The 13,443-nt window shown below is 43.8% G+C and overlaps 1 protein-coding gene across 1 annotated transcript in view; it reads right to left on the reverse strand.

The window, feature by feature from the left end:
- Positions 1-13,443, reverse strand: part of LOC112238567 (integrin alpha-11-like) — a 100,000-nt gene that overhangs the window by 13,974 nt on the left and 72,583 nt on the right. Inside the window, exons 15-20 of the mRNA XM_042316703.1 lie at positions 13,227-13,393; positions 7,738-7,877; positions 6,489-6,599; positions 5,997-6,082; positions 5,703-5,913; positions 3,757-3,855 (exon numbers count right to left, since the gene is read on the reverse strand). Of these exons, the coding sequence (XP_042172637.1) occupies positions 3,757-3,855; positions 5,703-5,913; positions 5,997-6,082; positions 6,489-6,599; positions 7,738-7,877; positions 13,227-13,393 (814 nt within the window). The remainder of the gene's footprint in view (positions 1-3,756; positions 3,856-5,702; positions 5,914-5,996; positions 6,083-6,488; positions 6,600-7,737; positions 7,878-13,226; positions 13,394-13,443) is intronic.

A 13,443-nucleotide genomic window follows, 5' to 3' on the forward strand; every position in this document is an offset into this window, starting at 1 on the left:
GGGCTGGCCTCTGCTCTCTACAGGGAACACTGCTGGTTTCACTGGGCTAGCCTCTACAGGAAACACTGCTGGTTTCACTGGGCTGGCCTCTACAGGGAACACTGCTGGTTTCACTGGGCTGGGCTCTCTACAGGGAACACTGCTGGTTTCACTGGGCTGGGCTCTACAGGGAACACTGCTTGTTTCACTGGGCTGGCCTCTGCTCTCTACAGGGAACACTGCTAGTTTCACTGGGCTGGTCTCTGCTCTCTACAGGGAACACTGCTGGTTTCACTGGGCTGACCTCTACAGGGAACACTGCTGGTTTCACTGGGCTGGCCTCTACAGGGAACACTGCTGGTTTCACTGGGCTGGCCTCTACAGGGAACACTGCTGGTTTCACTGGGCTGGCCTCTGCTCTCTACAGGGAACACTGCTGGTTTCACTGGGCTAGCCTCTACAGGGAACACTGCTGGTTTCACTTGGCTGGCCTCTACAGGGAACACTGCTGGTTTCACTGGGCTTGCCTCTCCTCTCTACAGGGAACACTGCTAGTTTCACTGGGCTGACCTCTGCTCTCTACAGGGAACACTGCTTGTTTCACTGGGCTGACCTCTGCGCTCTACAGGGAACACTGCTGGTTTCACTGGGCTAGCCTCTACAGGAAACACTGCTGGTTTCACTGGTCTGGCCTCTACAGGGAACACTGCTGGTTTCACTGGGCTGGGCTCTGCTCTCTACAGGGAACACTGCTGGTTTCACTGGGCTGGCCTCTACAGGGAACACTGCTGGTTTCACTGGGCTGGGCTCTGCTCTCTACAGGGAACACTGCTGGTTTCACTGGGCTGACCTCTGCTCTCTACAGGGAACACTGCTGGTTTCACTGGGGCCTCTACAGGAAACACTGCTGGTTTCACTGGTCTGGCCTCTACAGGGAACACTGCTGGTTTCACTGGGCTGGGCTCTGCTCTCTACAGGGAACACTGCTGGTTTCACTGGGCTGGCCTCTACAGGGAACACTGCTGGTTTCACTGGGCTGGTCTCTGCTCTCTACAGGGAACACTGCTGGTTTCACTGGGCTGGCTCTGCTCTCTACAGGGAACACTCCTGGTTTCACTGGGCTGGCCTCTACAGGGAACACTGCTGGTTTAACTGGGCTGGCCTCTACAGGGAACACTGCTGGTTTCACTGGGCTGGCCTCTGCTCTCTACAGGGAACACTGCTAGTTTCACTGGGCTGGTCTCTGCTCTCTACAGGGAACACTGCTGGTTTCACTGGGCTGACCTCTGCTCTCTACAGGGAACACTGCTGGTTTCACTGGGCTGGTTTCACTGGGCTGGCCTCTACAGGGAACACTGCTGGTTTCACTGGGCTGGTCTCTGCTCTACAGGGAACACTGCTGGTTTCACTGGGCTGGGCTCTGCTCTCTACAGGGAACACTGGTTTCACTGGTTTCACTGCTGGCTGGGCTGGCCTCTACAGGGAACACTGCTGGTTTCACTGGGCTGGCCTCTGCTCTCTACAGGGAACACTGCTGGTTTCACTGGGCTGGGCTCTGCTCTCTACAGGGAACACTGCTGGTTTCACTGGGCTGCTCTCTACAGGGAACACTGGTTTCACTGGTTTCACTGCTGGTTTCACTGGGCTGGCCTCTACAGGGAACACTGCTGGTTTCACTGGGCTGGCCTCTACAGGGAACACTGCTGGTTTCACTGGGCTGGGCTCTGCTCTCTACAGGGAACACTGCTGGTTTCACTGGGCTGGCCTCTACAGGGAACACTGCTGGTTTCACTGGGCTGGTCTCTGGCTCTCTACAGGGAACACTGCTGGTTTCACTGGGCTGGGCTCTGCTCTCTACAGGGAACACTCCTGGTTTCACTGGGCTGGCCTCTACAGGGAACACTGCTGGTTTAACTGGGCTGGCCTCTACAGGGAACACTGCTGGTTTCACTGGGCTGGCCTCTGCTCTCTACAGGGAACACTGCTAGTTTCACTGGGCTGGTCTCTGCTCTCTACAGGGAACACTGCTGGTTTCACTGGGCTGACCTCTGCTCTCTACAGGGAACACTGCTGGTTTCACTGGGCTAGCCTCTACAGGGAACACTGCTGGTTTCACTGGGCTGGCCTCTACAGGGAACACTGCTGGTTTCACTGGGCTGGTCTCTGCTCTCTACAGGGAACACTGCTGGTTTCACTGGGCTGGGCTCTGCTCTCTACAAGGAACACTGCTGGTTTCACTGGGCTGGCTTTGCAGCTAGGGTGGTTTACTGGGAATCTTAACTCATTACCACACTTTAAAGAGCCCAACCAGAACAGAAAACATCTGGCTTGTGACTGTCTGGCTCCCATTCAAACACAATGACTGTGGGTGATTAATTCATTTAGTTTTTTTTGAAAGGTCCCCCAACATGCCCCCAGATTAGATCCCTCAGAAGGGTCCCCTACTTGCCCCCAGATCAGATCCCTCAGGACGGTCCCCAACTTGCCCCCAGATTAGATCCCTCAGAAGGGTCCCCAACTTGCCCCCAGATCAGATCCCTCAGAAGGGTCCCCCAACTTGCCCCCAGATCAGATCCCTCAGAAGGGTCCCCCAACATGGCCCCAGATCAGATCCCTCAGAAGGGTCCCCCAACATGGCCCCAGATCAGATCCCTCAGAAGGGTCCCCCAACATGGCCCCAGATCAGATCCCTCAGAAGGGTTTTTGTTGGAGAGAATATGAAGCAAATAATCCTGCTGTAATTCTGTTGTCAAGGAGATGAACGTTATTTGCGCTAATGACTTGGTGGGGTAATGTGGTGGGAGGATTGGGGAGTGGATGAAACGTTTGGTTAACTGAGACCACTACTTGCTCGCTGTGTGTGAGACCTTTATTTATATATGCATTTGATTATCCAGATATTTCATTGGAACAGAATACATCTCCATTTGAAGTGTCTTTCTGTGCTACTAGAAATAAAGCAATCACTGTTGAGTTACTGTTACTGTTGGTGACTCCAGGTTACTTAATGCCTGAATGTGTTCTAATGTTCTCTGGCATGCCATGGGGTTCTATTTCTGGATACCAGACTATAAAAAGCTATAAAGAGATGATCAGATAAGTGTTTTTTTTTAACCAAATGCTTATGTTCAGTGCTTAGGGGCATAGACACATGTTACGTGTGGATACTTGTTTGCACAGGGCTGTTCGGATGAGATATGTATATATTTGTGAGGCAGTTAGAGGTGATTTTGGTGTATGTAGTTCATTGTCTAAAGGGCAATAATGCATTTTGTTATGGTGTTTGATAAGCCCAGGAGAACGGTTGCACAATAATATTGACAATATTAAAGTGGTGGAGATGGTTACCAGATTGGTGTGCGGAGGGCACACTGCTGACAGCCCTCTTGACGGGAGTTGGGGCAGGAAGGACACTCTTCCGTAACTCTTAGATGGTCGGGTTGGATACGTGGGATAGGTGGGTGACTTGATTGTAAAATGTCCAGGATCAACCCCATATAGATTAACCATGGTGCACCTTGATCAACTCTGTGGTTGCAAACGGTCTGTATTACTTTACTATGGTCTTTAATGGTCCACTGTTTTGGTTTACTGTTCTGGTAAGCACTGTTGTGGTCTATGGTCTCATATTCTGGTCCATGATATGCTACAGTACTCCACTAAGAGCAGCTGTGGTACCCTGTGGTCATGAACGGTCTGGTATGGTGCATTATGGTGAACTGTGTCTCAGTGTGGTCTACCTTGAATGCCCGTGTCACTAAAGGGACTCCCACTCACCTGCGTCTTGGCTCTCATGAAGGGAGCACTGACGTTGCAGGTTTTCTCATGCCTCTGTCTGTCCTCACTTCGACACTCTATCTTGATATCCGTGTTGTCCTGAGATGGAAACAGAGATAAAACACACTCAGAGACAATCTCCTACATAAGACAAGCCTGAATTCCCTCAGGAATAATTATATTCTATATGGCTAGAACAGGTGCAGTAGTACTCCATACTGTATTTGAGGAAAGCTTGTTCTTCAATAGACAGACTGTACTAGTCTAAAGGTGACTGGCCAAATCATCTTCACACTGACTTCTGTGAGCAGTCAACCAAGCACTGTTTCTGTGACTCTGCGCTACTGGTGTACTGTTGTCTGCAGTACTGGTGTACTGGTGTCTGCAGTACTGGTGTACTGGTGTCTGCAGTACTGGTGTACTGGTGTCTGCAGTACTGGTATACTGGTGTCTGCGGTACTGGTATACTGGTGTCTGCGGTACTGGTGTCTGCAGTACTGGTGTACTGGTGTCTGCAGTACTGGTATACTGGTGTCTGCAGTACTGGTATACTGGTGTCTGCAATACTGGTATACTGGTGTCTGCAGTACTGGTATACTGGTGTCTGCAGTACTGGTGTACTGGTGTCTGCAGTACTGGTATACTGGTGTCTGCAGTACTGGTATACTGGTGTCTGCAATACTGGTATACTGGTGTCTGCAGTACTGGTATACTAGTGTCTGCAGTACTGGTATACTGGTGTCTGCTGTACTGGTGTCTGCAGTACTGGTATACTGGTGTCTGCAGTACTGGTATACTGGTGTCTGCAGTACTGGTATACTGGTGTCTGCAGTACTGGTATACTGGTGTCTGCAGTACTGGTATACTGGTGTCTGCAGTACTGGTATACTGGTGTCTACTACTGGTGTATACTGGTGTCTGCAGTACTGGTATACTGGTGTCTGCAGTACTGGTATACTGGTGTCTGCAGTACTGGTGTCTGCAGTACTGGTATACTGGTGTCTGCAGTACTGGTATACTGGTATACTGTCTGCAGTACTGGTATACTGGTGTCTGTACTGGTATACTGGTGTGACTGCAGTACTGGTATACTGGTGTCTGCTGTACTGGTATACTGGTGTCTGCAGTACTGGTATACTGGTGTCTGCTGTACTGGTATACTGGTGTCTGCGGTACTGGTATACTGGTCTGTACTGGTATACTGGTGTCTGCAGTACTGGTATACTGGTGTCTGTACTGGTACTGGTGGTATACTGGTATACTGGTGCTGGTACTGGTATACTGGTGTCTGCGGTACTGGTATACTGGTGTCTGCGGTACTGGTATACTGGTGTCTGCGGTACTGGTATACTGGTGTCTGCGGTACTGGTATACTGGTGTCTGCAGTACTGGTATACTGGTGTCTGCAGTACTGGTATACTGGTGTCTGCAGTACTCGTATACTGGTGTCTGCAGTACTCGTATACTGGTGTCTGCAGTACTGGTATACTAGTGTCTGCAGTACTACTGGTGTCTGCAGTACTGGTATACTGGTGTCTGCAGTACTGGTATACTGGTGTCTGCAGTACTGGTATACTGGTGTCTGCAGTACTGGTATACTGGTGTCTGCAGTACTGGTATACTGGTGTCTGCAGTACTGGTATACTGGTGTCTGCAGTACTGGTATACTGGTGTCTGCGGTACTCGTATACTGGTGTCTGCGGTACTGGTATACTGGTGTCTGCGGTACTGGTATACTGGTGTCTGCGGTACTGGTATACTGGTGTCTGCGGTACTGGTATACTGGTGTCTGCAGTACTCATATACTGGTGTCTGCGGTACTGGTAATACTGGTATACTGTTGTCTACTGTACTGCCATTTATTGGACTGTATTGTGCTCTATAGTCTTTGGGTCCTGGAATAGTAGTCTTTAAAATCCAATGTACTGTCTACTGTGAATCATCACCTTGACTATGAGACTAGAGAATCGTAGGTTAGGAGTGTAGGTGATGTTGAGGCGGGCTCTGTAGGCGTTTTCTCCTCTGTTCTCCAGACGAACGTCCACCACCATCCTCCTCCTCGATCCCTCCATCACTCGCTCTGATCCCTCCGCCCCTCCTTCGGACAGACGTCGACACATCGCACCCCTGGAGTGGACTGCATTCCCACAGAACTGCCTGTGGGGGGAGGGGGTAAATCAATCAATTCTGATCTGTGTGTGTGTGTTTGTGTGTGTGTGTGTGTGTGTGCGCGCGCTCACCTCCAAGACAGCAGGTCAGTTGTACTCTGTAAGGACAGGCCTGGTATACAGCGGTCATCCTCATCACAGCCATTCCAGAAGGGAAGCTAGTAGAGCGAGAGATACTCAGTTACAATCCATATCATAGTACGGCTATGCCAAGAGGTCTGGACCTTTATGGTACAGCGAGTACTATGCTTCTCCTGCAAACCATAGTGTCACTGGTTCAAGCCCCTGGATGTTCCCCTTAATCACTACAATACCACTCATAAAGCTGTAGACTAAGAGCTAAACAAGGAGACGACTGGTTAGTGGTCAGGTCAAGCAGTCATGTGACCCGCTCAAAGCGCTTCCTTTCTTCATCGCTTCCTTGAAGTGATCTCTGATTAGATATGATTGGACAGATGAACGGAAGGGTTCCAGCAAATGTTTTTGTTTTACCTGTCCAGACATTTCTAATCAGTGATTACATAAGAAGTGATGATGGTCAGTGGTCAGATGTGTGTATCTCACCTCAGTCCTGAAGGAGGTGGGCCAGGTGTCGTCCAGCGCAGGGCCCTGGTCGGGATCCTGCAGTGCCACTGCCACAGTGAACACGATGGGCCTCACGTAGTCCGTGGTCTCCTGGATCAACAACACGTGTGGAGGATCAGTGTTATTACAACTGTATGATAGGATAGAATAGGAAACATTATAATGATAGGATAGGAAACATTATAATGATAGGATAGGAAACGTTATAATTTTAGGATAGAATAGGAAACGTTATAATGATAGGATAGAATAGGAAACTTTATAATGATAGGATAGGAAACGTTATAATTTTAGGATAGAATAGGAAACGTTATAATGATAGGATAGAATAGGAAACTTTATAATGATAGGATAGAATAGGAAACTTTATAATGATAGGATAGGAAACATTATAATGTTAGGATAGAATAGGAAACTTTATAATGATAGGATAGAATAGGAAACTTTATAATGTTAGGATAGAATAGGAAACTTTATAATGATAGGATAGAATAGGAAATTTTATAATGATAGGATAGAATAGGAAACTTTATAATGTTAGGACAGAATAGGAAACTTTATAATGTTAGAATAGAATAGGAAACTTTATGATGATAGGATAGAATAGGAAACTTTATAAGGATAGAATAGGAAACAATGATAGGATAGAATAGGAAACATAATGATAGGATAGAATAGGAAGCGTTATAATGATAGGACAGAATAGGAAACATAATGATAGGATAGAAAAGGAAACGTTATAATGATAGGATAGAATAGGAAACATAATGATAGGATAGAATAGGAAGCGTTATAATGATAGGATAGAATAGGAAACGTTATAATGATAGGATAGAATAGGAAACATAATGATAGGATAGAATAGGAAACGTTATAATGATAGGATTAAACCAGAGGCATGTATTTAGATTGTCAGGACATTGAGGTTTCTGCATTATGAATTGACCATGTTACACCCCCCCCCCCATTAACATTACATAGGGGAATACAATATTGCTATGCTGAATGTCTGAATGTCTAAAATTATAATATTTACAATTTTAAAAGGTGTCCCAATTATCTAAATACATGGCTCTGGATAATACCATCTCAAGTCTCTATCTTACCTTCTGATTGGCTGTATGTAAATGTAGTCATATTGCTTCCACCTATCCAATAATCTCAGATCTACCGGATAGGTTAGAGTCTAGTTGATTTGGAATTCAGCAAGAGTTCAGTCAGTGCTCACCATGACATGGAAGTAGATGTGTTGACAGGTCTCCTCTCCAGAAAGCAGGGTCAGGTTTTGAAACAGCAGTTTATCAGGGTTGTCCATTATGGCTCTGGGGTTGAATCGGCGCTCCCCCATGGTGGTGTTGTAAGTGATAGCTAGAGAGATGAAGAAAGAGGAAGCATAAATGTTGGAAACATGTTCTATACATCAATACTTTATTTTATATAAAGTAATGACCAGAAGCAGCACAGATTACATTACAAAAAAGAAACTAGGACAAAATACAAGAGCCACCGTCAAGGAACTGAAACAACGTCTCAGTCGAGGACATTTCAATGAGTGACTACTGCGGAGTTGAGAGAGCTGACTAGACCTCTTGAGCCATATGGCTTTGGAAGTGATTCATTTCCAACCCACACTGTTTAAGAGGCACGTTATTTATTACACTGCTTTAATAGCTTGGGGAAAATACCATAAAATGCAGAGCTCATGCACATTACCCTACTGAGCATGCCAACTGGAGAGTACACTGGTCTCCCATACCTCATACCTACTCTCTCCATTATACCATGGCATTGTTGAATGCTCCTTTCTGATTGGCTTGAAAGGCATTCTAGAGTGCATTATTTCCCTATAACATATGGTATATTTTCACGGTAGAATTCAATGGCTATAGTTCATTCTTACATGTTCTATATTTGAGCTGCTTTTTAAAAGCAAAAGTTCAATTGAAAACCTTATTGGCACTGTTGAATTCCATTTTCATAATGGCAAGCTAGAACTGATGGTTTGGTTAGCTAAACTAGCAAGTCTGATTGTTTGGTTACCACAGCAACTACTGTATCTATTAAAGTTGATAGCTACTTCAGTGGATATTGAACAAAAGTTTAAAGCGTGTTACCTTAAGTACATTTGGAGATATCTCTTTTCTCAAAGTTTAGTCTTCCTTGTTGACAACAACAGACTTGCAGCCCCAGCAGCAGCAGCACATCTGACAGATGTTACTAGACCAGACATGATGGTGAGGGGAAATCAAATCAATGTGTTCCCACTGTTCAGTTTCCCTTAAATGTCCAACCGTCCCGGCGGAGGACAAGATAACTTTTTGAGCCTTCTTCCTATTAGTTTGGCCCGTCTAACATATGTGACAAAGATGGCGGGAGGTTGGGAGGTTAACCAGAAACATCTACGCCTCAATGCCTCCTTAGCCTGCCTCCTTAGCCTGCCTCCTATAGTCCCACACAAGGGGGAAAACCTGAGCCAACAGGCCTAAACCTTTAAAACAAATTGTGACCAGAGATACCTTGTGTCAGAGCACGGGTGGGTCACTGTCGGTGATTCAACACCTCAGAGCCACGGCAACCGAAACGGTCTCCAGGGAGATTCAGAAGTGTGGGATAGCCATGTCGGGTTATCGGCAGCCTGACAACCATCAGCCTGATTATATTGCCACCATAGAAATTCAATGAGTAGAGTGGACAGAATGCATACTATTCGGAGGGCAATTTACATACAGTATGCTAATTAACAGTCAGAGGCTAGGATTATCCACATCAGTTCTCATCAGATGTAGCAGATGGCATAGCATGTCCATAACCGCTCTGTAGCCTGCAGCGTATGTGTTTGGCAGATAGAATGATATCCTAAACTGTCACTGATAGCGAGGAAACTTTTTCCTGTGGCTCTGCTCCGGGGCAAGAAGCCATCACCCTTTCACTTAGTGAGCCAACAACAGAGCGGTCTGACTGACTCAACAACAACCAAGCAGAGACATTGAGCAATACACGTTTGGATCATGATTACAACTATGAGTCTCTGAACTGCATTACTTCTAGTGCTGACTTGATCCTTAGCCAATGTGTAGCAGGCTTGGAAAGGCTAAGCTTTGCTCTAAACATAGAACAGGCTTGGAAAGGCTAAGCTTTGCTCTAAACAGAACAGTCTTGGAAAGCTTTGCTCTAAACATAAAACAGTTTTGGAAAGGCTAAGCTTTGCTTCAAACATAGAACAGTAGCAGATCAACAGTAGAGTTAATCAAGATGTCAGTTTTGCCTGAAAGACAATGAAAATCAAATCAAATCAAATTTTATCAAATCAAATCAAATTAAATTTTATTTGTCACATACACATGGTTAGCAGATGTTAATGCGAGTGTAGCGAAATGCTTGTGCTTCTAGTTCCGACAATGCAGTAATAACCAACAAGTAATCTAACTAACAATTCCAAAACTACTGTCTTATACACAGTGTAAGGGGATAAAGAATATGTACATAAGGATATATGAATGAGTGATGGTACAGAGCAGCATAGGCAAGATACAGTAGATGATATCGAGTACAGTATATACATATGAGATGAGTATGTAAACAAAGTGGCATAGTTAAAGTGGCTAGTGATACATGTATTACATAAGGATGCAGTCAATGATATAGAGTACAGTATATACGTATGCATATGAGATGAATAATGTAGGGTAAGTATGAGGAGGACAATGAGGTCCTCTGCTGACTGTACAGTGAACGAACAACAGTGAATAAACTTCTTCCTGAATATAAACAAGGCTTTGTGGCTCCACTGGGATATTACATCCATTAAGATGAATCCAGTTTTATTTGTTTAGTTCTCATCCCCATAAAAGCAGTAAGCAGTGGGCGGCTTAAACAGAACCCATATTATGAGAAGTGCAGAGAAAGAGTTCAGCAACATCAGCAATATCTCAAGGTAGTTGGAGTCAATCTGACATATTTTGCACTGAAGTTATAATCAGTAGAAGGATGCAGACTACATTATAGTCTACAACGTGACTCACTGAAGTTATAATCAGTAGAAGGATGCAGACTACATTATAGTCTATAACGTGACTCACTGAAGTTATAATCAGTAGAAGGATGCAGACTACATTATAGTCTACAACGTGACTCACTGAAGTTATAATCAGTAGAAGGATGCAGACTACATTATAGTCTACAACGTGACTCACTGGAGTTATAATCAGTAGAAGGATGCAGACTACATTATAGTCTATAACGTGACTCACTGAAGTTATAATCAGTAGAAGGATGCAGACTACATTATAGTCTATAACGTGACTCACTGAAGTTATAATCAGTAGAAGGATGCAGACTACATTATAGTCTATAACGTGACTCACTGAAGTTATAATCAGTAGAAGGATGCAGACTACATTATATAGTCTCACTGAAGTTATAACAGTAGAAGGATGACTCACTGACTCAAGTTATAATCAGTAGAAGGATGCAGACTACATTATAGTCTATAAGTGACTCACTGAAGTTATAATCAGTAGAAGGATGCAGACTACATTATAGTCTACAACGTGACTCACTGAAGTTATAATCAGTAGAAGGATGCAGACTACATTATAGTCTATAACGTGACTCACTGAAGTTATAATCAGTAGAAGGATGCAGACTACATTATAGTCTACAACGTGACTCACTGAAGTTATAATCAGTAGAAGGATGCAGACTACATTATAGTCTATAACGTGACTCACTGAAGTTATAATCAGTAGAAGGATGCAGACTACATTATAGTCTACAACGTGACTCACTGAAGTTATAATCAGTAGAAGGATGCAGACTACATTATAGTCTATAACGTGACTCACTGAAGTTATAATCAGTAGAAGGATGCAGACTACATTATAGTCTACAACGTGACTCACTGAAGTTATAATCAGTAGAAGGATGCAGACTACATTATAGTCTATAACGTGACTCACTGAAGTTATAATCAGTAGAAGGATGCAGACTACATTATAGTCTATAACGTGACTCACTGAAGTTATAATCAGTAGAAGGATGCAGACTACATTATAGTCTATAACGTGACTCACTGAAGTTATAATCAGTAGAAGGATGCAGACTACATTATAGTCTATAACGTGACTCACTGAAGTTATAATCAGTAGAAGGATAGTCATTATATAACGTGACTCACTGAAGTTATAATCAGTAGAAGGATGCAGACTACATTATAGTCTATAACGTGACTCACTGAAGTTATAATCAGTAGAAGGATGCAGACTACATTATAGTCTATAACGTGACTCACTGAAGTTATAATCAGTAGAAGGATGCAGACTACATTATAGTCTACCACGTGACTCACTGGAGTTATAATCAGTAGAAGGATGCAGACTACATTATAGTCTATAACGTGACTCACTGAAGTTATAATCAGTAGAAGGATGCAGACTACATTATAGTCTATAACGTGACTCACTGGAGTTATAATCAGTAGAAGGATGCAGACTACATTATAGTCTATAACGTGACTCACTGAAGTTATAATCAGTAGAAGGATGCAGACTACATTATAGTCTACAACGTGACTCACTGAAGTTATAATCAGTAGAAGGATGCAGACTACATTATAGTCTATAACGTGACTCACTGAAGTTATAATCAGTAGAAGGATGCAGACTACATTATAGTCTATAACGTGACTCACTGAAGTTATAATCAGTAGAAGGATGCAGACTACATTATAGTCTATAACGTGACTCACTGAAGTTATAATCAGTAGAAGGATGCAGACTACATTATAGTCTATAACGTGACTCACTGAAGTTATAATCAGTAGAAGGATGCAGACTACATTATAGTCTATAACGTGACTCACTGAAGTTATAATCAGTAGAAGGATGCAGGATGCAGATCAGTAGAAGGATACATTATAGTCTACAACGTGACTCACTGAAGTTATAATCAGTAGAAGGATGCAGACTACATTATAGTCTATAACGTGACTCACTGAAGTTATAATCAGTAGAAGGATGCAGACTACATTATAGTCTACACTACATTATAGTCTACAACGTGACTCACTGAAGTTGACTCACTGAAGTTATAATCAGTAGAAGGATGCAGACTACATTATAGTCTATAACGTGACTCACTGAAGTTATAATCAGTAGAAGGATGCAGACTACATTATAGTCTATAACGTGACTCACTGAAGTTATAATCAGTAGAAGGATGCAGACTACATTATAGTCTATAACGTGACTCACTGAAGTTATAATCAGTAGAAGGATGCAGGTTACATTATAGTCTATAACGTGACTCACTGAAGTTATAATCAGTAGAAGGATGCAGGCTACATTATAGTCTATAACGTGATTCACTGGAGTTATAATCAGAAGGATGCAGACTACATTATAGTCTATAACGTGACTCACTGAAGTTATAATCAGAAGGACGCAGACTACATTATAGTCTATAACGTGACTCACTGAAGTTATAATCAGAAGGATGCAGACTACATTATAGTCTATAACGTGACTCACTGGAGTTATAATCAGAAGGATGCAGACTACATTATAGTCTATAACGTGACTCACTGAAGTTATAATCAGTAGAAGGATGCAGGCTACATTATAGTCTATAACGTGACTCACTGAAGTTAAAATCAGTAGAAGGATGCAGGTTACATTATAGTCTATAACGTGACTCAATTGGTCATTTTTGAACACTCACCCACTTCCTGTGTAGGAGGTATGGCTGTCCGGGCGGTGACGTTTAGACACACTATGGCTGACATGCAGGTCACGTCCTTGCCTCCCCTCTCACAGTCCTTCACAAAGACGTTGATCTTGCTGGGTTCAAACCTGATGTTGGCGTGAATTCGGACGACACTGCGAGACCTGCAGATGAACCATACACAGTGTTATGATCATAAATGTGGTTATTATAT

The sequence above is a fragment of the Oncorhynchus tshawytscha genome, unplaced genomic scaffold (genome assembly GCF_018296145.1).
Source record: "Oncorhynchus tshawytscha isolate Ot180627B unplaced genomic scaffold, Otsh_v2.0 Un_contig_2082_pilon_pilon, whole genome shotgun sequence".
In the NCBI taxonomy this organism is placed as follows: domain Eukaryota; kingdom Metazoa; phylum Chordata; class Actinopteri; order Salmoniformes; family Salmonidae; genus Oncorhynchus; species Oncorhynchus tshawytscha.